This window comes from Ptychodera flava, chromosome 14, assembly GCF_041260155.1.
Source record: "Ptychodera flava strain L36383 chromosome 14, AS_Pfla_20210202, whole genome shotgun sequence".
Classification (NCBI taxonomy): domain Eukaryota; kingdom Metazoa; phylum Hemichordata; class Enteropneusta; family Ptychoderidae; genus Ptychodera; species Ptychodera flava.
Window position 1 is genome coordinate 5,229,144 of NC_091941.1, and position 23,755 is coordinate 5,252,898.

At 36.4% G+C, this 23,755-nt stretch overlaps 1 protein-coding gene across 1 annotated transcript in view; it reads right to left on the bottom strand.

Annotated features, from left to right (window-relative positions):
* Positions 1-435: 435 nt before the first annotated feature.
* LOC139149052 (protein kintoun-like) overlaps positions 436-23,755 on the bottom strand; it is a 28,842-nt gene continuing 5,522 nt past the window's right edge. The window contains exons 2-3 of the mRNA XM_070720572.1: positions 11,873-12,022; positions 436-4,245 (exon numbers count right to left, since the gene is read on the bottom strand). Of these exons, the coding sequence (XP_070576673.1) occupies positions 3,547-4,245; positions 11,873-12,022 (849 nt within the window). The 3' untranslated portion in view covers positions 436-3,546. The remainder of the gene's footprint in view (positions 4,246-11,872; positions 12,023-23,755) is intronic.

Here is a 23,755-nt window from a genome sequence, read left to right on the forward strand (position 1 = left end):
TCATTGCTAATGTTTTGGAAGATATTCTGCAGTGACAGTTCGGTAGCCATCTTAAAAATTGGAAAAGGCATACAGCTTTAACATGTCACAATTTCTCTCAGACAGAAAGTTCCCAGCCAGGTAGCTGACATACAAAGCACAGAGAAAGAAACTTCAATATTCCAACCACTGCAGTCAAATAAAATCAGTAAGAAAGCGATACTCGGTCAATTTAATCGCACTCTTTCCAAGAAAGCAAGTAATCGAGATAATTTTCACCATTAAGGCTTTTCCTCAGGGAATAAAATATTGCATGAGTACAGCTTACAAATTTCTCTTACAAACTGGGATAATACTAGCAGAAATGCAATTCAAGAGCGTAATTGAGTGGAACACAAAAAGGAAAGCATTTTGCATCACTTACCATTGAAGTAATTGAGCTACAAATATCCTATATATTTTTTATTTTATTTATTTGAGAACTGCATGATGATGGGTTTTGACAAGACACTTTTCATCAACAAAAATTAACAATTACTGAATATTAACAGAAAGTACCAGCAATCTTCAACGAGTGAATGTTTTCATCAACTCCAGTACAGAAACTTGAACACAACATATCAGGAAAGATTTCCACATATCAGTGAAATCTAAAATAAGACTAGTAACAGTTGTATTTGAAAGGTGACCGTCTTAACCTTCATTGCCCCCCCCCCCCTTCCCCTTCCCCTCAAAGTTCATTTAAGGTTTCCAATTTCCTAAAATTGGGGTTTTGATGGATATTCTGAAGATATTCAGATATTTATTTTCATTTTTGTATTTGTCAAGGTTACATAACTTTGAAATCGACCCTGAAAAAATAATGTATGCAACTGAAATTGAGCATAAACTGATCCTGAAAAATCAAAATATTACACAAGTACCTGTGTACTTTCAAAACAGTTCATATTCTTCCAAAGAAGGGGTTCCAAAAAACCCTATGAAAATACCAAGGTACACTGTAGTCCATATGCAATGGATATGGCACTATAAACTATCTGTATTTGTCAATTCATTTAAATCAGACTCTCTCTTACACCAATCCCTTAGTATTACCCTTATTCACACTTCTAAGTGTGTATCCTTATTCACACTTCTACAAATACTTGAATTATATAACTCAGTGTTTCTCTTAACCACCACCGTAAAACCCATTAATTCAGAATAAAATATATGAGATCTTGGCTAATTGCAGCCTGGGTATTAATTTGCCTGACTATTATTACTACATCAGAATAGAAACTGATACTACATCTTATCAAATGCACTGGCAGGGTTTTGATTCATAAATATTTATTTCATTTATTACTACCTACTATGTTCTTTTTCCTAGCTGGAAACAAAGAAATGTCATCAAGTAAATTTCAAATGGCCGTTTTTGTTTTTGAAAGATGTGAAGTTATTTGAACTGAATTTTGAATTTCATGAAATGTAATCTTGAGTAGGCAGGTCTGTTGCAGCCATCGTTTTGATATCAAAGTCTAAAATCAGTGCTTATAAGGATCAACAAGTACACTCTTTGTTTCATTATATAGATGCTCTCCTTAACTTTTGCACAAATTCTATAAAAATATTGCTAAATTTTTCAAAAATAAACCAAAATCTATGAGTGAAATCTATGAAACCACTCCCTAAACAAGAATAATGAAATTTTGCAAATCATCCAAAATCTACAACTTGGATCCATCAATTATTATTTTATGGATCTTGAAGTATCTTTTTTTCATTTTTTCATTTTTTTTGTTTTGAAATTTCTCATTGTAAACAATGTAAAAACATCAAGGTTAAAGTTCTCTAACAATTCAAGAACAATTGTTTTATTTGGTTTTCGTTTTTGAAAGTTTTTGTCATTTTTATCATATTTCCCAGTGTACAGATAATCTCCGGATATATGATAGCACTATAAAAGCATAGTTTTTCCTGGAACAGCTATGGCTATAGGTGCAGCAATCTGAAGCCACGAATAGCTTCTCATTAAGAACGTTTCATGGCAGCTGTCTAAATGTTGCAAGTTTTAGCTTGATTGCTGACACTGATCCTGTAACATCTACAAGCGTACGCTGTGACAGGGAGAATGAAAATTTTGATGTAATGGGATACCGTACAATGTACAGATAAAATAGATGCTAGTCATAAATAGCAAACCCACATAAATAGTGTAGTGTGTTTTTTAAGATAATCATAATTATCCAGAAAGTGCAAGAGAGGGTCTTATCAAAGGTGACAGTCATGGTAACAGTCATGATGAGTGTCACCATGACTGTCACCATGACTGTCACCGTGTTCCCAACCTATCTACTAACTTAAATAACATAAAATAATCATACTCTACTTCACAGATCAAAATCACCACCAAGTAAATTTACGATTGTAACAACAATCCAGTAGACTTCGCCTATGTTAAGTTGAACCTTTGGAACATACACTTGACTTCTTTATAAGTTTTGTCATTTGTAAAGAAAAACAATGAATACATACAAACCCATACATATAGTAAAACATCATCTTACAAAGATATGACCTGAATCACAACTCTAAAGTCTGGAAAATTTTGAAAATGTTTGCTGATATGGCAGTCCACAGACATCTTAAACACCATCTTGTCTTTTCATAATGAGCCGACATGAGAAAAAAGTGCTTTTTCTTATCTCTTCTGACGTACAACACAGGTAATAATAGAAGGAAAACCCTGGGTGGTTGTCAGCGACAGCTGATGTGAAAGTGTCTCACAAAGATAACAATGAAGCTTGGAAATTACAATTTTGAATGATCTGGTGGATGTGGCACTTGAAGATAACATGAATAAAACAAAACAGAAAACACTTTCATTAACAGATCAAATTTTGTTACTGTCTTACTGATACACATAATTTGAAACTGGGAAGGGGTTCTAATGTGTGCTTTGCCTGTCAACAGGCAATAAAATGATATCAAGCTTGGCGTAAACTTGCGAGTCAAAATGAAATATAAAGCGATGAGATGATAAAACGTGCCTATTACCAGGTCATCAACACTCTTGACCTTTTCAAAGGAAATTACAGAAGCAAATTTTTGATATTATGCTAAAGAGACAAGATCAACTGATTGGGAGTTCAGCTCTTGTACTTGACTACTTTGATGCCAAACTCTTGCTTTTCCTAGTAATATCTCCCCTGTCAAAAATCTCACAACATTTTCACGCTTTTGTGTCACAAATTGAACAAGTGTGTTAACAACAATCTGCCTGACATCATAATGTATTGATTGTTTACGATAATGTAAGTAGGCATCACTGTGCGATTGAACCTCAATTTGAGGAGCTAAAAACTTGTAAAATTAAGAAAAACTTGGCTAGCATTTCATTCCTTTACCATGCTGAATAATGACTTGGATGAAAAAATATTTTTCAGTGCCATCAATAATGCTTGATGAATATTCCAAAGCTAACTAGAACATATGAGTTAATATATGTCACGTTTTCTTCATAGCAAACATGGAGATGTTATATTGACAAACTGTTCCAGTAGATCTAAGCTGATTCCTGGTGCACTAATCTAAGTCGTACATCAAAGTGTTTGAAAATTCTACTGCAGATTTTGTCTTAAGGTCAGCATCGGATTTGGATTTAGTTTTCCAAACTGGTTCATCTGCCTTTGGCGTCTTTTCCGACTTCTGTTTCGATTGTTCCCTGTTTGATTTACCCACTGCTGGCCCCTTTCCGTCGACGCTGCCATTTTTGGACTCCTTGAAGAACCCTTTCATTTTGCCGCCTTTCTTAGGTGAACTTGGTTTGTTGACTTTATCACCATCAAATCCCTGCGGGCTTCTGGGACTCACAGGTGACTCTGATTCATCTTCAGAGCTTTCTTTTAGTTTCTCTTTAGTCCTGAAAGACACTTCAACTTTACCTGGTTTCTTCTTTTGTGCTTTCTTGGAGCGTTCCTTGAAGTTCTCCACAACCACAGTCTCATTGAAACTGACAGATTTGGTGATTCTAGGTCTGCCCGATCTCACAGCACTTTTGGAGGATGTTTCGGAGCCGTGTCTCTCAACAGAACTGCTGCTGTCGCTACTTCCTGATGTGGACTCAGCAGATGCCATGTCCGAAGCATTGTCTAGATCTAGCTCTCTCACCTTGCTGGCCAGTGAATCGGCAGATACCTTGTTGTCTGCATCTTCTGTGGCATCTTTACCACTAGGAGTACTAGCAGTACTGATAGGCTTGCTGTCGCCACCACCCGTGCTTGGCTGTATGCAATGTAGGAAAAAATAAAACAGAGAACATGAAAGAATTGGCAAAGAACCCACTGCACACACACACTCACATTTACCAGCTGAAATCAGTGTTGCTCGCCTATCACCTGTTCCAATATTATTGAATGAGCACAAAACCCTATCGATAAAAGCATTGCCATATCTAGGTATTTATAGCGTGCCCTCACAGATGACCAAACACAGATTTCTGTCTTGACAATCACTCCTTATTGATCATTACCACGGCAACCGATACTTACTCAGACAAGAGGCTCAAACTGCAGACAATTTGGTGCAATTTGCCAGGCAACGTAAACTAATTAAGTCAGGGAAGGAAAAACTGGTGCTTCCATAAAATAGAATGAAATATTTCCAGAGCTCTTGTCCCAGGATAAAGGTAAGAAGACACTGAGGCAAGCAAACGCAAATTCTCTTTTAAGTAGCCACAGAGACAGGCCCCCTAGGTACATGTCTGTATTTGCTCCGACCCTTTAAGTGAGCTTAGCTGAACTCTCAAGAGAACCAGCGGTAGTGAGTTTTACACCTGAGAAAACAATTTGCAAATCAAGGGTGCCCAAAATGAGATTGCAAATGAACACATCAAATCCTGTCAGCAATCACTGAATCACCACTTCTTACATCAACCACATCCAGTAATGACAAGCTGTCATGCTTTGATACCAACTCTCAATGAATGTTTCCTATTACACTGATGAAAACTAATGTTTAAATATCAAATATTCCATATGATATCTGATACAGCCTTATCCAATTTGTATTATTTTAACTAATGGCAAAGTATGTTGTTCTTATTTTACATGGGTACAGGTTTTTGATATTGCTAAAAAGCACAAACAAAATCAATTCTGAATAAGCTAATCCCTTCATCATTGTATGTATGTATATATATATGTATATATATATATATATATATATATATATATATATATATATATATATATATATATCACCATTATGTATGTCTAGTCTTTGTCTCAGTATGTGTCTCTGTGTCTCTCTGTATCCAAATTTTGGGACTCAAAGTCTCAGGGTAGTTCAGCATGTTACCATATTATTCCAAAACTCATCTCTTGCTGGAAACCATTTTAGTCCATTCTTCAAAATATTGAAGTGAATGAGTTAAAGTGTCTTTGAAGGGACAGGGGGTGATGTCTGGTTTTTTAAACCGAACAAGGTCAGGCTTACCAAGCCATCAATACTGTTTCCCTGTGGAGAGGAAAGTGCTCTTGTGGAAAACAACGACGGCACTTAACTCATATCGCTTTTAGCAACTGACACATGATCTGAAAACACTTTGGCAAATTGGCCTACCATGGGTAAATCAGCCCACTGACTGACGTGTTCTGGAAGATGACTTCTGTTATCTGATTGATCAGATATCAAATCAAATAGATATCTGCATTGCCCACAACAGATCATAACAGAATTACGGCCATAAATCTGACAGTGATAGGTCAGGGAAAAGCTGCAAATTTTTTGTTATGGACACCACAGCAACAAAGTCGTGACATGAGCCAAAAAAATGCAGGGAAATTGACAAGGTTAACTAGAACACTGCCACTGACAAACCATACATCTGATTATACACAAATGACATGGATGACATAAATTACTATGGCAACCAATTCCCACTTGCAAATGTATGACCTACAGCTTTGAGTGTGGAAGAGTATTTTTGACAACTCATGGGGGACACACAGATTTACAATGGCTCGCTGATATACATGAAGGTGAAATCCTTAACAAAAATGATTGGTTCCTCCAAGAATTTGCATAACCTACTTTCTTTGTAGCGAGGGGTTAAGATCAGAAAAATATGAAATGCAAAGAATGCACCATGTTACACTAGACATGAACAATTTTTATGTAAGTACATATCAAAGACATTACCTGTATCACATCACTTATATTCAAACTACTTCACGTAAACCTTCAAGTTGCCAACACAAAATATGAGGTTATCCACCTTTCTTGCTTTTTTTGCTATTTTGATATATGTGCCTGAAATTTAAATCGTATGAGTTGCAGAGATTGTTCGTGTTCGTCTAATAATTCTGATCTATAACAGGATTAGGTTTTTGTCCAAGCAGAATACATGCACTACCCCTGGGCACATTCCCCTAAAGATTTCTAATGACATATGATGAGCTGACTTTCTCAGAAGATTAAAGAGGTTTGATGCCAGAGAGAAAGAGAGATTGAAAGACCAGGCAGAGCCGAGTTGTGAGAGCTGCTGATAAAAAGGCATGTGATGTTAGTTTTACGTAGGCTTCTGGTTATGAGAATGAAACGTTCAGCCTGAAATACCAGTAATTATGACACATTATCCCAGTGTCTTATCAAAGATATATGTGCAGTTAAGTTGATATGTAAAACAATTAGGAATACTTTGAAGGAAAAACATCTTTTCTCTGTCATCTTTAAGGTGGCTGGAAAGGCTATTTTTGCACCAATTCTTTTCTCAGAGTTAATGTCAAGTTTCAAGTGTTAGAATCAAGATATTTAGTTCAAATTTTCAGGATAGCTCTCTTAGTTAATACTTTCTCAAAAGAATATAAAAATTGTATATTTGCAGCCATGATTTTGAAATATGACACCAGTAAATTTTAAAATTTCATTTTTCATATTTTTTTTACATATTTGAAGTTGATAATAATTGGATAGTACATGTATTAATATTACCAAATTAGTTATAAATATGTTGACACTATTAATTGTAAGATGTGTACGGCAGGATTTGTAAATAAAATTTGTTTTTATGATTTTACATGGGTTTACATATCAAAAATTTATTAAAAATTCTTTCAAATTTCAAAATATGATTTTTCAAAAAGTACTTCAAATACAGGAAAATTGTGCCATAAATATCTTATCTGTAACCTTGTTAATAGGCTGTAAAAATTCCATGTCCATATCTCATTTCAAAGGTTGGATTAAATTGGTATATAATTATGTAGGAAAACTGTTATTCTGTCAAAAATGTTGAAAACAAGCCATATTTGCACCCCTCTTTTGAAGTCACAGAGCAGTCTTTTTGGTAAATCTCACTTTTGACACCTCTTTGACACTCAAAGAATCTAAAAATGCATTTACAATAGCAGTCACTCACTCTGAATGCAAGCACCGCCTTGTCAAACTTTCCTGAAAAACAGCAAATAATGACTTTCCCTTTTTAAACATTTTATTAAAAGCTAGGGGACCTCTACCATAGTTAATACACTAAGGACTCCCCAACTTCTTATTTGGTCAGTTTTTCAGAAGTTTCAACAGGCTGTAACTCTGCAATGCCTTTGTGCCCAAATGTCTAGTTTTTTTATTCCACAGAGAATGTTGACTACTTTTATATTTTTATAGTTTTGTTGAAGTTTATAACTGACGCTCTAGCCTTTCCAACCACCTTAAGCCAGCCTAAATCTTCATACATGAAAATACAGCAAAAAATGTACAGTGATAAAAAAATTGCTATACTTTTCACATTTTTTTTACCCTTTACAACAAAAATTTGCAAAATTGAACAAAACAGGCATTTGGACCCTGATTATCAGAGTAAATTGCAATGATTCATCACCTTGAATGTTTTTGGTTTTATGAAAATCTCTGCTCAGAGTCAGTAGGGATAAGATTAACAGGAAATTCAGAACCTTGAACCTAGGAAATATTCACCATGGTGTTCAATAGATGATAATTTTTGTCATGCTACCCAGAAAGATGGCTACAAGCTATATATTGAAATTTATCCTTCTTTTCAATGGTATTGCCAGAGATAACATTCTTAACCCTTTTCCCGCCAAGTCGGTGAAAATCCGCTTGAAATTCGGTTGTAGCCAGAATCTAAGCACTGGTGACCGTTATTCTCCCAACCCGGTGGAAATCGGGCCCTTTTTGGGTACCCCCTTTCCTGCCAAGTCGACGGCACTACGTTTTGCTATCCCCTGTGCGTTTAGGGGTCATCCGAGGAGAGGTTTTCTGACAAGGAACGCCTTTTCCCCTCGAAATGGGTTCGCAGGGAGTCGATAGACAGGGAAAGGTGCAGAAACCTGTCCGCCAGTCCCCCACACCCGAGGGGGGCTGGTTTTTTTTTACCGCTTTTTAGCGGACTTGGCAGGATAGCATGGTGACGTTTTCTGGCGGAGTTGGACGTACTTGGCTGCCTGGCACTATACAGATTGCTGCCGAACTTGACCAACTCGGCAATGCTAATCTAGAAGGCTACCTCTTGCAAACGACTTGGCAGATATGCCGATGGTGCGAGACGAAAGTCACTTATTCAGTTGTGCGTGACTGAAAATGAGAACGTATTTTTGACGGGACGGCTCGACTTGTTCCTCCGATGGAACGGATATGAACGACTCAGAAATACCATTACAAACTGGTGTCCGACGTACTAAGCTGGGCTTCAGCTCTGCAAGTTCAAGCCAGGCAACGTCCTTCACCGCCTTGGCCATGCCATTCAATGGACGTAGCTTTGGATTTTTTATTTATTCCATCGTCCGAAGTATTGGCTCTGGTTTGCAGGCAAACGTATCCTCTTGCCGACGCATTGGTAACTACGTACGCTGTTTGCGTACAGAGAATTCAAAAGGTGACATGAGGTCAATATGCTACATGTACGGGGATACCGCCTGCATTTAGCAGGGACTGCTTTTGTTATGCAAACCAGCTAGCAGTACAATATGGCTGCCAGCATGTGGACACGTCGATGGCTAGAACAATGGAAGCATATTGCGTTGCACCCGTGCATCGCAAATGTGAACTGAAGACTTGGGGGTAGTGACTGGTTATCACTGGTTAGCTGCAGCCCAAGCCATGTCGGTACAAACCCGTACCTGACTGAGGACCACTCGATTAAGTCAGTAATGAACGGTAACACTCGTAAGCCAACTCCCAACTGAGCTGGCAAAACTACGTAAAGCTGTGCTTCAATGGCTCAGCCATGTCGTTAATACAACGGCAAAAACGTAGTTTTTGTGCTACACTGCCAAGTCGTTGGAGGTACGTATTCAATTGACCCTACCCTGGGGAAACAGGACAGGTTTGACGGTGCTGCTGCACCCCTAGCACGACCCTCAGGGTCTCTGACTAACAGACGAGTGAGGTGATGTTTGTGCCTAGCGGACGTACGTAATACTGAAGGAGTTTATTTTCCGAAAAATAAACATGAAACGGCAATAAATGACGCACTCCCAGGGGCAAACAAAGCCGGTGACCTCAATTTTTTCTGCAGCAACCCTTGAGCTCCTTCCCCTGTCTACGGGCATGTAGAAATTATCGAAGTCTAACACGTATAAGTACGGCTAAAACTACCCTGAAAATGGACCCTGAAAATGGGCGATTTCTGCCAAAATGCCTGGCAGGATAACATGCAGGAGAGCCATCTTTTGCAGGCACATATTATGGGGCGGTTTTCTACTGACTTGGGAGAATAACGGACAAGGGCGCTCGGCAGGAAAAGGGTTAATGGAAATATACGTGTGCAACACCAAGCAGCAATACCTTGTTTTGTGATTTGGGATATATTTCCGTATCAAAACTGACATGACTTCAAAGGACAATTTCCCCACAAACCTGCTGTACTTATTGTTTTAATTCTTTGCTTGTTTGTTTATTTATTTGTTTTTTGTTGAGAAATGAGATTGTTGATGTTTCATCAAGAGGAGTTAGGATCTAGGTAATGCTAAAAATGTACCTTCCACAATACTGTGTTACTCACTGACACTGAACTTACCCATTGAGTGCTGTAAATATTCCCACAAAAATTTTAGTGCAAAATTTTAACAATTTTCATATGAATTGTTTGTATTTTCTGACAATTTCGATCAAATGGACATCACTTTTCATTTCCTACAGTTTTTGATCAAAAATTTGGAAAAATCAGAAAAAATTGGTAAATACATTTTATAAAAGGTGGCAAAAACTGACTTTGGCGCTCAAAGGGTTAAGAAAGCAATACACTAACAGCACTGCCTGATTTTAGAAAGATGTACGAACCATTTAGTTCAAGTTTCAACAACCTAGCATGAAAGGTACTCCAACCGATATCTGAAGTAAAATAGTCTGGCTGAGACTAGTAATATGGACTAGTGTTAGCTTTGATGGAGAGGAAAGATGCTCTCTTGATATGAATGTTCCATCATCATTATTAGATTTTCCGTCACTTGGTGGAAGCCCTACCACCATAGCAAAAACCTTATCAACATCACAGTTGTTTACAATTAGCTCAGCTCTTTGCAAAATCTATATAACTTTTTTCTACTCACAGCAAACTGAATCTAACGTTTACCAGCCTTTTATAAAGTTTACGCCTGTTTAAAAAAATATGATAAATTGTGTAGTTGTTGACCTTTTCAGCAGAGAATGTAGATGCGGACACCAAACATCACTTCTTTCAGTTTCTAGTCCAAACGATACAGTATGAATGAGATGACCAGGATATCCTTTGCCTGTCTCAATGTTATATCCTTTTCAAGAAAGAAATTTCCTTGTTTACAAAAAAATTACTACAAATTTATGCTAGCTGAGAAAGGGTTTCGGAAATGAAACCTTTTAATAAGCTTGTGGCTCTACCTTGGTGTCTGAAATTTTAATTTTATATTCCTAAATGTCAGAGGTCGATGGAAGTCACTTAGTGGTATTCAGGATGAAAGATAAATCTGTCACATGTAATTAATTAGATAGTGCAGGGAGGGACTGAAATCTCCCAAAACCCACTCATGGGATTGGATTCTTAAACCCCGGCTCAAAAAGGCCAGAGAATTGGATTAACTAAGGTGTTACAAAGATTATGAGGTGTTTCTGTCTTTTGTCTTCCTTTGACATTGCAATTGTTATATAAATATGTTGCTAGATTTTTTTATTAAGTCTTTAAGGGGGTTTTAAGCCTGAAATTCTGGAGGTAGCCGAATGTCATTGGAGAATGGTCATTGGACAGTATCATCTGAGATCTGATGGAAAAAAGTGACATCAAAGTTAAAGTAACCCTTGGGGGGGTACCTTTTTGGAGAAATGGTAGGGGTGAGCATTAAAAATACCATAATGTAGACCTAAAATCTCATTAAGACCTAATTTTTAACCTCTATGACCTTTGACCCTACTTTAAAGTCATAGCATCAAAATTTGCAAAGCATTACGAGGTAAAAACTGAGCACTTGCACCTCTAGGGTAACAGCAAAGCCCACCGAGCACAAATACACTGATTTGAAGAAAACACTGATGGAAAAACAAAATTTGGGTGAAAGAAAATATGTTTGACTTAAACTACATTTGGGTGGATGAAGTCATATCCTACCTGGTTATCACTGAAATTCATACCACCATTTTAGACCATGTCACTGAAAAACCTACCCAAAAGGGTGGCACATATACTTATTGATAAATAATGGAAGTACCCTCCGGGAAAATAAGTCAGTAGTTTGCTTCCCGGATCCCTATTTTTGAGGAGGATCATAGGTCCTAAAACAAATATGAAAGTTGCTAACAATTTTCTCTTCACGGGAACCCACTCTTGCTTTCACTGCTGAAGTCAACAAATCATCATCTTGACCAACATAATCAACAGTGCAAAAACTCCAACGAAAACAAAACAGCATCTTTCTAGCCTTACCTGCAACTCAATCACCAGTTTTTCCTTGCTGGATTCCGTCACTTCAAGGCTCATTGACAGATTTTGATATTTACTTGACTCGTCCAAAGTCCTCTCCACTATTGAATTGATAGCGCTCTCCAGACTCTCAGCCGTTAAAAAGCTTCTCTCCTATCAAAGCCAAAGAAGAAATAGACACACGGTTATAAAGAGTGTGTACGACGCAACACTGTGGCCCTTGCTCTATAGCTACAATGGAAAACGCTGAGCCATATCATTTGGATAAGAGATTTGGTGATAACATCCACTCTGATGGACGAGACAACTCTGGTAGACAATTTCCCTTACAGAAATAACATCTTTGACATTTGATAGCAGAATTCTGTCAGCTTCAATTGAAGCCTAGGATAATGTCAAAAGTCGCTTCCTGCCACAACATCTTCTCTAGAGAATTAATTTTTAGTTTCTTTTTCCTTCCACCCACTGGTCACTTATATACCAGTAATGGTCTATAATGTGTGCGTGCTATGACAATTCAGATAATTAAGCCCAGTAAGGCCTAATTACACTGATGACCAAAAGTTCTCCCCTTCTCATATAATTGAAGGATATCAAAAATTTACAAGATATACAAAACATATAAAAGTAGTCTGAGGATATGTTATTGACACTAAGATTTTTCAAAAATTAGGGCTATGAATATGACAAACATCTTTTTTTTCAAATGGATGAAATTTTTGTGCAGTCTTTGTTATTATGGCTGATATGACTGTGAAGCGGAAATGGTTGAAACCATCAAAATATCAAATTCATTTTCTGCAATATGATGCATGTTTGCTGACACGTATTTTGAGAGTTAATGGTGTCTTGACATAAGAACAGGAACAAAGTGATCATCTTCAGATAACTTCCTCACATTTAATACGAAACATACCGGGTGCAATGTTGGAATTGACCACTGCTAAAATGTCACACAGACTGATACAGGATTTGCACATTTCATGGTAGCATTTTTTATGTCTGTCACTGCACCTTTGACCAAAAGAAGAGATGGGATGGTTGCTGTCACCAGATGGAGGTACAAACTGCAGAGTCAGCATTTTTTCCCAAGAGTTTGTTATGAAGAACAGACTGATGGTGAAATTTATCACAGACCTCGTATGATGACATTAATTTTTTGCTGATATTAAGTTAGGTTTCTGTCAACAGTCAGTGAAAACTGAGAACACTCTAATGAATATGACAGTGTTTCTGTTTTCTGGCAATTATCTGCTTTTTTTATATACTGATAATCTTGAGTGTAAAATTCACTAAACAAATAGAATTTCACAAGGCTTTGAAAACGGTAAATTGTTGCCTGTTATCCTGAGGGCACTTAAGCCTACTGTAACCAAGTCATCGTTGATGCAGTCCCTACTGTTATGGGTACTTTGATTACTAGTCCTTGGAGATAATAGAGTTCTGTTCATCAATTGGGTCTGTGATTAAAGATGAGTTCCATGGTGGTGAAAACGTTAAAACAATGTGGGCTGCCATCCTATTTACAAAAGGTCATTAAATAAGTCAACTAATAATACATCGACTGGATGTTGCAAAAGATTTTTGCATTCTATCATGACACCGACAGATTATCATATGTACCACATTTCATACACAATACCGCAAAGTGTCAATGAATTGTATTACAGCACTGTGAAATTAATATCTGTACAAAGTTTCATCAAATTTGATAAAGTGTTTCTGGACATACCACTCTAATTAGGAAAGTTCAGTAATTATGTAAATTATAAATTAATTAACATGACTATGCATAGAGTTTTTGTTCAATGTTCAAGCAATGTGAGCTCAACATCTGTACCAAGTTGCACAAAATTTAATGAACTGTTTCTCGACATTTCAGCCTTATTACAAAATTTCATTAAATATGCAAATCAGCACTTAATTGACATGATAGTACTACAGATCTTTGCATGCCATAATACTACTGGAAGATAAACATCTTTACCATGCTTCATCAAATTTGATACAGTATTTCTAGACATATCATACTAAGTATGAGAGTTCATCAAATATGCAAATTAGCGATCAATTGACATGACACTGCCTAATGTCATGCATAGTATTACAGTACTGAAAGATCAAAATCTGTATCAAGTTTCACAAAATTTAATGCAGTATTTCTGGACATAGCCCACTAATTAGGAAAGTTTGTTAAATATGCAAATTAGCAATTAATTTGAATGGCACTTCATTCAAGTGTAAAAGCAATGTAAGCTCAACATCTGTACAAAGTTTCATGAAATTTGATGAACCATTTCTTGACATATCAGCCAAATTACGAAAATTCATTAAATATGCAAATGAGCAGTTCATTGACATGATACTTCTACACATCTTTGCACACTATTACATCACCAAAAGGTCAACATCTGTGCCACATTTCATCAAATTTGATGCAGTATTTCTAGACATATCATACTAATTATGAAAGTTCATCAAATATGCAAATTAGCAATTAATTGACATGATACTACTTAATGTCTTCATGGGTATTACTGTACTAAGAGATCAACATCTGTACCATGCTTCATCAAATTTGACGCAGTGGTTCTGGAGGTAGTCCACTAAGTAAGATTGTTCATTTAAATAAATATGCAAATTAACAATTATTTCCAATGACACAGCTAAGTGTCTTTGTACACTGACAGTGTGCTAAAGATCTGTACCAAGTTTCATCAAATTTGCTGCAGTATTTCTGGACATATCACCCTAATTACAAAAATTCATCAAATATGCAATTAGCAATTAACTGATGCAATACCGACATATCTCATTGCGTGCTATCAGAGATCTGTGCAACAAACAACTTTAACAAATTTTAATGAAATTTAGTGCAGTTGCTCTACAAATAGGGCTCTTTTTCAAACAGTAATTGTCAATGACATAGTCCCCACTTTTTTTAATAAAATGGCCATCACACGGCTATTTTGGATTGGATCACAAAACAAATCGACGTGCATATGTATGATATAAGGAGTAACCCTTGTACCAAGTTTGAATGAAATCGCTCCCGGCATCTCTGAGATATCTGCGTGAATGGACCCACACACACATGCACATTCGTACGTATGGACATTACCGTGTCCGTGGGGACTAAAAAGTAACAAATAAAATGAAGCAATTGCTAATCAGATTCTATGATCTCCTTCTTGTTCACACTGATTCGACAATCATTTCAAAGAATCAAATAATTAAAATTTGCCCGTTGATTATTAAATACAATGTTAACAAAACGTGATTGGTATCTATTTTGAAGTAATTTTAGCTTCAATCATGCGCTCTTTCCTATATGTTATCCAAAGTCCGTCTCATTAAAATAAAACATTTTTTCGTCCTAAAATTCACATTTCAGACAAACCTACAAAACTTGACTCCGGCATTAAGTATTTTCAAGGGAAAAAGGTTGAAACAATTTTGATACTCTCAGTCAAAAACCATACATCATTCTAAAAAACTAGACTGGGGATGTGGTTTTAATTTTTGAATTACAAAAGAATATTCAAGAGGAACACCCAGTGTGAGTATCCATAAAATAGGATAATTGAGAAAGTGAAACTCAACAATGGGGAAAGATCTAAAACCTTCTACCACACAAAGCAACTTACTAATACACATTTTGCACATAACAACTGCATTGTGAAAAATCATGGGATTCCTACAACTTTCCGGATCCATTTACATCTTTAGGAAACAAATCTTTGTCAAAATCTATCATTGACTTTTATGGAATAATAAATATTAATATGATTTAAAACAAGATAATTGAATGTGTATATCTTCCTTCAAAATACCATCTTTGGAACACATTACAGAAAAAACATGAATTTTTGTTCACTGCCAGACCAACACTAGTATATGGAAAAAATGTTCAACCAAGTTAACAGTTTGAATGTCCACGTGCTATATATGCAACATGAGGTAGCTGACATGTTTGCATTTAATTAGACTAACAATACCAAGTTATCACCAATGACATAATCTCCGCTGGATCGACTGTTTGTGGGAATTTTTGATCCCTGTTTGGATTGTAACAGTTCTTGTCTATGATTGGTGAATCACTGACAATGTGCCATTGATCAAAACTTGGTATCAGAGAATCATTTCAAAGTCAGATGACCTGGTTTCAATTTTGCTATTGACATGCTTGTACTTGAAAAATGCATTGCAGTAAAATGTCCTGTTTGGGCCGCAACACAACATCATAGTATGTCAAAATGCACTGATCATTCTATAACACAATTGACATGCTTGTGATTGGTTCTGACACAGCCAAGAAATGGCTCTGAACATGAACCATTTGTAACAAAATGACTGCCAAGCTGCCATGTTGGATTGTATCACAATACTTATTGACATGCATATGCATATGCATATGCTCATGGAACTTTGACTGTCTGACTGTAAGAAAAAACCAATATTTTCATCCAGTAGCCGTATTGCATCATATGGTATTGTGGCAAAAGTTTACATGTAGAAGAAGATCATAGTGCACTGTCCTTATACAGATTTTGAATGAGCTGAGATCTGCCCAAACCTGTCTTGGTAACGGCACAGTGGACATGAACAAAATAGTATAAACAAAATAATCATCAAGCAGCCATACTGGATTGTATCATGGCAATCCTTGATGCACATTTATAAATCATTGCACCTTGTCATTGTACCAAGTTTGATTGAAATCGGTTGAGGCACTTCCCAGGAATGGTTGTAGACATGAAAAAATAGTAAAAAATGGCTGCCTGGTAGCCATTTTTGACACAAATTGTCGTGCAGATGTACCTTGAAGTTAATATCTCGCGAGCCAGGTTTAAAAGAACTTGGTGCACACGTCAGAGAAATGACAATGGACACACAGATATACAGAGCCTGATCTAAGTCCTCCAAGACTACATCTGTGTATAGGGACTAAATATTGATCACATTCCCACTCACAATGTAAGTTTGTACCATCAGTGCTTCAATAACATAGAATTCCATTCAATCATCTTTTGTGAGTTAACTTGGCGCTGGCACCATACAGACAATAAATTTTGAATTCTGGTTTCACTAGTATACTGGAATACACATAGTAGAAATATTGACACACTGGGGAAATATGAACCTCTCTGATTAATTTTCAGAAAATCTGTCCCACCTTTGTGTGACCCTTGTATATGATTTACGTATTGACACATAACATATTTATATTCACTGCCATTAGGCACGTAAGATGTACAAGTATACATGCAAGTATCCTCAATCATTTGGCATCATCACTCCCACTGCTGTGAATATTAATCTAGTTCTCTATGAAAAGGCATGTTGAAACAGTGTTGAATCTAGGATCTTAGGATTGGGGGACATTGGGCCCACTGCCTTAAATTTTGGGGGACATTTTCAAAATTTGGGGGACAATTTTTTGGCAGCAAATTTGCATATTAATCTGCATATTAAATTAGCATTTATTTAAAATAAGTCTATGAAGTCTTTGTACATCTATTCAAGAATATAATTGTTTTGAATAAAGTATCACAAATTCACTCACATTCATAGAAAAGATGCAGCACATTCTGTTAGTCTCAAGAGATAATTCTTTCAGTATTATGCAAAAATACAATTGACAATTTCCCCACAGTGAAAAAGTAAGTTCATTTGTCATTTCACAGCTCTCATTGATAGAGCAGGACTTTTTTTAATGACTAAGTAGTCTCGATCTCTGCAGCAGTAAGTTCCCATAGACATAAAAGGGTAACCTAGGGAGTCTAGAGTGATGACGCTTTGTCCTAAGCAAGTTTGGAAAATGGCCGACACCATGTGCTGCATCGAGGCAAAACAAACACAGCACAACGTCCCGACTCTGACAATGCAAGCCGTGCAAGTATTAGTAAATGCATTCTTACTGAAGAACTTGACATATGACCCGTCTGGTATAAGATCTGAATAGATATTCACTGTTGTTCTCGCTAGATCGAATTTCTTGGCAAGCCATGCATGCGTGACCGTGGCATAACGACTTTGACAAACAACATGAACCAAGCTACGTCTAGTATCTCGATCCATGTGGACACATGAAATGTTTCAGAAAATTTTGGAATTTGGTTTGATTTCCGCTTGATCAAGAACATGTTTTTTCTTTTTGAATGGAATAGGTGTGTTGGCTACATTTTTCAAAAACCTTTCTGTGTGAGAGTTAGTTTGAAATTACTCCCGTACGTGAATTTTTTTTCTCGTCACGGCTGTCAGTCAGTACATTCACAAACAAGTTTTATTGACAATGTAACAAACGCAAATGTCATTTCAAAACGGACGTGTGCTGCTAAAGTATTTATAAATGAAATCATTGGTAACATTCTAGCAAAATATAGCAAATCATCACGCAAAGTGGTTACGTTTAACAATGAAGAAAACACACGTTGACCTATTTACAGACCCCCCCCCCCCCCCCCCCCCCCCCCCCCCCCCTCATTGTGAGTGCGCCCAAAGTGACGCACGGGTAGATTTCAGAGCGGGATTATTTGCTGAAACGCGTCAATCCGCGATGGCGCGCTCTAGATTCAACACTGTTGAAATAAAGTATTCACATACAGTGGCAGAAAGACTGTGATCTGTGATTCAGAGTCCCTTTGTAACATCAGCTGCCTATAAGTAAATTGAAAATGCAGCCGCACCAGGTGTTAATGCGTCCTTAGAAACCACAACAGCGACCTAGCGGCCGATATAGCTCCGCTGTGTTTATGTAAGAATAACTATTTTTGACACAAGTTGATGAATAAGGTGGAAATCTTTGATAGCTCAATGCAGTGGCCAGAAAAAAGTGGCTAAAATAGCTGCAAAAATACAAAATTGAAGATTTCATCATACTTTGAATATATCACATCCGATCATCCCTAAGAATATATCAACCAAGCGATCTGATGAGTAGTTTTTTGGAGAATAAAATAGTCCGACCAACAATGGCAACAATTGCCCCCCAAAATAAAAAATACCGTCAATGACGCTGTACCTTCTCTAATGTGTGGCCAGGTCAGGTAATTGGTTGTTGGCATGGAGTTGTTGGTAAATAGTTGATGATGTAGGGGCATGAGGTGGGATATGGACCCAAAGAACCCAAAAGATGATTAAATACATCAATCAAAAAAATTCTAAGCTACAGTATAAACTGCCTAAAGATAGTTCATTTGGAAAAAAAGTTAAATAATTCAGAAATAAGAATTAACAGTCCAAAATAGTAATGATGCACTTCCCTACTGACCTGAGTGCATGTGAAATACACAACCTGGCATCTGTAAATTAAATGTATACCAAGTGATCATTTAAGTCACTTTTAACTGTTTTTTAATGGATTTTCCAAAGAGTCCTGTGGAAATGATGAAAACGCTTATCTGGTCTTGTTTTTGTAAAACCTCATGGCTGATAATTGTCACAGTATTGAAAAAAAATTGAAAGTGAAGAAATTACTGTTTTAATAGGCATATTTTCCTTAAATACATGACCGTGTAAAGAATATATGCTAAAAGTGTTTAAGAGTAAATTTCTTTTCAAAAAATAATTTAATCTGTGACCAAAGGATTTTTATTATTTGAGTTTACAGATTCAAACATTGCAATTTGTTCAATCATCTTGTTCAGTGCAAAATTTATAAAATGACTGAAAAATAAAAAAATTGGCAGAATTACAGTCTTTGTGATGTAAAATTATGGGTTGACATCACGATAATTGTTAATCTGTTCAAAGTACTACTATCTATAATTTAAAAAAGAAAAGTTCATGCAGAAACGGTAACATATATTGTCCGCAATGTAGTGTTAATTTTGACTTTACATCAAAATATGCCTTTGCTGGATACCAAATATGTAGGCGAAATATTAAAATCAGCCGTGTTCAGCAAAAACACACAACAGCATTGATCCTTTTCTAATTTGATTTGATTTGCTTATGTTATCCTTGTATGACAGTCAGTACAATATGGAACTTGAACACAACACAGTGAATAAGTACTGCTGTAAATGAAATGGTGTGGCTGCATCCACATGCAGCATAGGAGTGCCTTTGTCTCTCACCCCTCATTTCAAGCCTGTCCCATCCCTGAAAAATAGTTTGGTCTTATATTTATAATATTAATAATTTCTGTATTTGTTAAAATGTGCGCATCTCAAAAACTTTTGATCATAAACATTTTCATTTCTTTTATAGCTGACCAGTCAGTTAACCTGTTTATTTTGAATATTTGCGCATTTTTCTCAGTATTTGACATTTTCAGAATAGCTTCTTATTCATTATGTCATTTTCTAAAAGTTAAATGCTCCTTTGTGTGGTCAAGCTTTCCACAAGCATCAAATGTGGTACTTCATATAGGAAGGTCTGCCTCTAGAGGGCGGGCATCATGAATAGTGTTTGTTATTATTCCTCCACATAAACTTCTGATTGTACTGTGAACATTGAACATGGCCGACGTCCGATTTCCTGTCTAAAACTTTCACCCATTTTCGTTCATATGACTCTGAAACTCCAGGAAACGATTGGGAAGAAAGAGTTATCTTGAAATATTGAGGTACTCGCCGATATTTTGCAAAGTTTAATGAGAAAAATGCAAGGAAAATGCCGACAGGCTAACACAATGACCGTTTTCAGACTCAGACTCAGAGGCATATGACCATCTGCAGATTATGCAACAGGCCCATATCACGTGAGGCATGAGGGGATATCCACGCAACTCAGTACCAAACACTAGCGCACAAAGAGGTGAGCAAACACAAAGTGAGTACCCATAACGTCAGCTCAGTAGTCTGTAATAGATGTAGTCAACTAAGAACCTTGGAGAAAGGCTTAACACTGTGGCTATGCCGCTAAGCATGCTAAGTCCCTTTTGATTTTTGTCACAGCTCAAAATCGTTCTCCTGCACCTCAACCTGAACCATGAACACCCCCACCAATTTATTATATGACCCATCGCAACGGATTTGACAGACGGAAGTATTGACAGACGGAAGTAGTTGACACCAGCATACTGGTTTTCAACTCTAATACCTTCTCTGTCTATAAATAGACACGAGAAGGTAAAAAATTGCAGATTTCATCACAATTACAAAACATCACACTTTAGTTCATATATAGAAACCTGTATACCAAATTGCAAAGCTGTTAGACCAGTACTTTTTGAGAAACGCATTTTTTAACCAAAAATGGGTAAAATTGCCCCAAAAATTCAAATTGCAGATGTCATCATATTTCAATAAATATCATTTAGTTCATCTATGGAAACCTGTATACCAAATTTCAAAGCTAAAAGATAAGTAGTTTTGGTAATACACATTTTTTGACCAAAAATGGCAAAATTGCCCAAAAATAAAAAATTACAGATTTCATCAGAAATTCAATATATATTATTACTAAGCTTATCTGTAGAAACCTGTATACCAAATTTCAAAGCTATCAGACCAGTACTTTATGAGAAACACATTTTTTGACCAAAAATGGAAAAAATTGCCCCAAAATTACAAAATTGCAGATTTCATCATTATTTCCATAAATATCATTTAGTTTATCTGTAGAAACCTCTATACCAAATTTCAAAGCTATCAGATGAATAGTTTTGGAAATACACATTTTTTGACCAAAAGTGGCAAAAATTGCCCCCAAAATACAAAATTACAGATTTCATCAGAAATTCAATATATATTACTTAGTTCATCTATAGAAATCTGTATACCAAATTTCAAAACTATCAGACCAGTACTTTTGGAAAAGACATTTTTTGACCAAAAATCGCAAAAATTGCCTTAAAAATGCAAATTTGCATATTTCTGCACAATTTGAACAAATCTGAAATAGATTATCCCTAGGACACATGTACCAAATGTCAAAGCTATCTGACAGGTAGTTTTGAAGAAGATTTTTAAAGATTTTTTTACCAAAAATGACAAAAATTGCCTTAAAAATACAAATATGCAAATTTCACCACAATTTGAACAAATCTGACTTAAGTCACCCTAAGCAAACTGCATATCAATTTCAAAGCAATCAGACAAGCGGTTTCAGAGAAGAAGATTTTTTTACCAAAAACACCAAAAATACCCCAAAAATACAAATATGCAAATTTCACCATGATTTGAACAAACTTAAGTGAGGTCACTCCAAGTGAGCTGCATATAAAATTTCAAAGCAATTGGACTTGTGGTTTCAGAGGAGAAGGCAATTGTTGACGGACGACGACGGACGACGGACCCGACGACGACAGACGACGGACGACGACGGATAATCAACCTATTTGATAAGCTCCGCGTCGCTGACAGCGGAGCTAAAAATGCATTATGTCTTCTCACAAGGAGCAAATATACATGAACACAACCATGATAAACACAGCCAGGGTACGACCAAGTTACCTGATTATACACTGCCCAATGACCAGTCATAAAGTACTGACATCACAAGCCATGTTAGGAAACTCTCCCATGCTTTCACCACTAGACACATGTAGCTGATTTCACCAGGTTACAATATCCCCCTATCTGATTATATGGGTGTGCAGTGGATAGAAAGCACTAAAAAAATGGCTGTAAAATTTAGATTTGGGGTGTGTGCATCATTTTATTAGGTAACAGGTGTTAAACGCCCATCTTTTTCATTAGGATTTCATCATGGATGTCATATCATGCTCTGAGTAGAAAAACATTATGGCAAACTGAAAGAACAAGTCAGATATCAAGTATGTATCTTGCAAGGACGTTCAATGCATCATTGGAGTTTAAATATGGAGCAAGCAAGGACTTGTGTCCATGGATTCCACTTTCTCATATTACAAAAACAGACATATCATACCACTTTTAAAGTTCATATATTGTACATGCAGCACATCACATTTCAATAAACTAGATATTTGGTTCAACTTTTAGACGTTGTAAGAACACTTGTGAAGAAAATTATACTTTTTTATGGGAAAAAGCCTAGGTTATATCGAGACATTTGTTTTACAAATGTATTTGTTTCTATACCATGACAAAGAAGTCTTGTCAAAATGATATTTGACTAACATTTGCTGCTCATAGCTTTCTATAATCATGAACAGACCCTAAAGGTACACTGATATTTTGTTGTTTGCTTATTTTTTTAGGTGAGCATGGATAAAAAAAATGTGGTGTTTGCATCACTGGAGTCTGTTGTGTTTCAATGATTCCAAAAATAAGCAAACCAACTTTTTAATTATATAACATGTAAAAAAGGATTAATTAATGAAATTTTATTTTCATCATTATCATTGTTGCTGCTAGAACATCACATCAATTCAAGACAGTCAAGAAGTTTATTAAAATAAGATGCACTGAGAAGTACAAGTTACCAATCAAAGGGACAATTGTTGGTAATATTTACAGTATTTCATCTTGACAGGGGATGGGGATTCCCCTATGTGTTGAAATGCTGGCATCCCTAGTAATTTGTCAAGTGGGGGACCAGAGGCCCCCCTCTGCCCAATGAAATGGTGCCAGTCACACCTTAGAGATACAAGTAGAACACATAAACTGGTAAACCCCCCCTCCCCTAAATTTTCTGGTAAAGGGGGAAAATCCCCCTGTTGATGCCATCCTGGATGAAACAATGTATTTGCATTATGTCTTTTCTGCTTCTTTCCCTTGAAATCTGCTGATATAAATGTACAAAGGTGTGTGTCTCACCAGTTACTCAATTACTGCATGGCATTTGATTTCCATTCAGTTGCCTGTAATGCTGATATCAATCTAATCATGGTAATGTAAACTCATATTTAGTGCCAACAATATTTTGCTCAGAGTGCTACTTTTCATTAGTACAAATTATTGTGATTCTTACGAAAACCAACAAAATGTTTCAATGTGGACTGTACATGCTTAC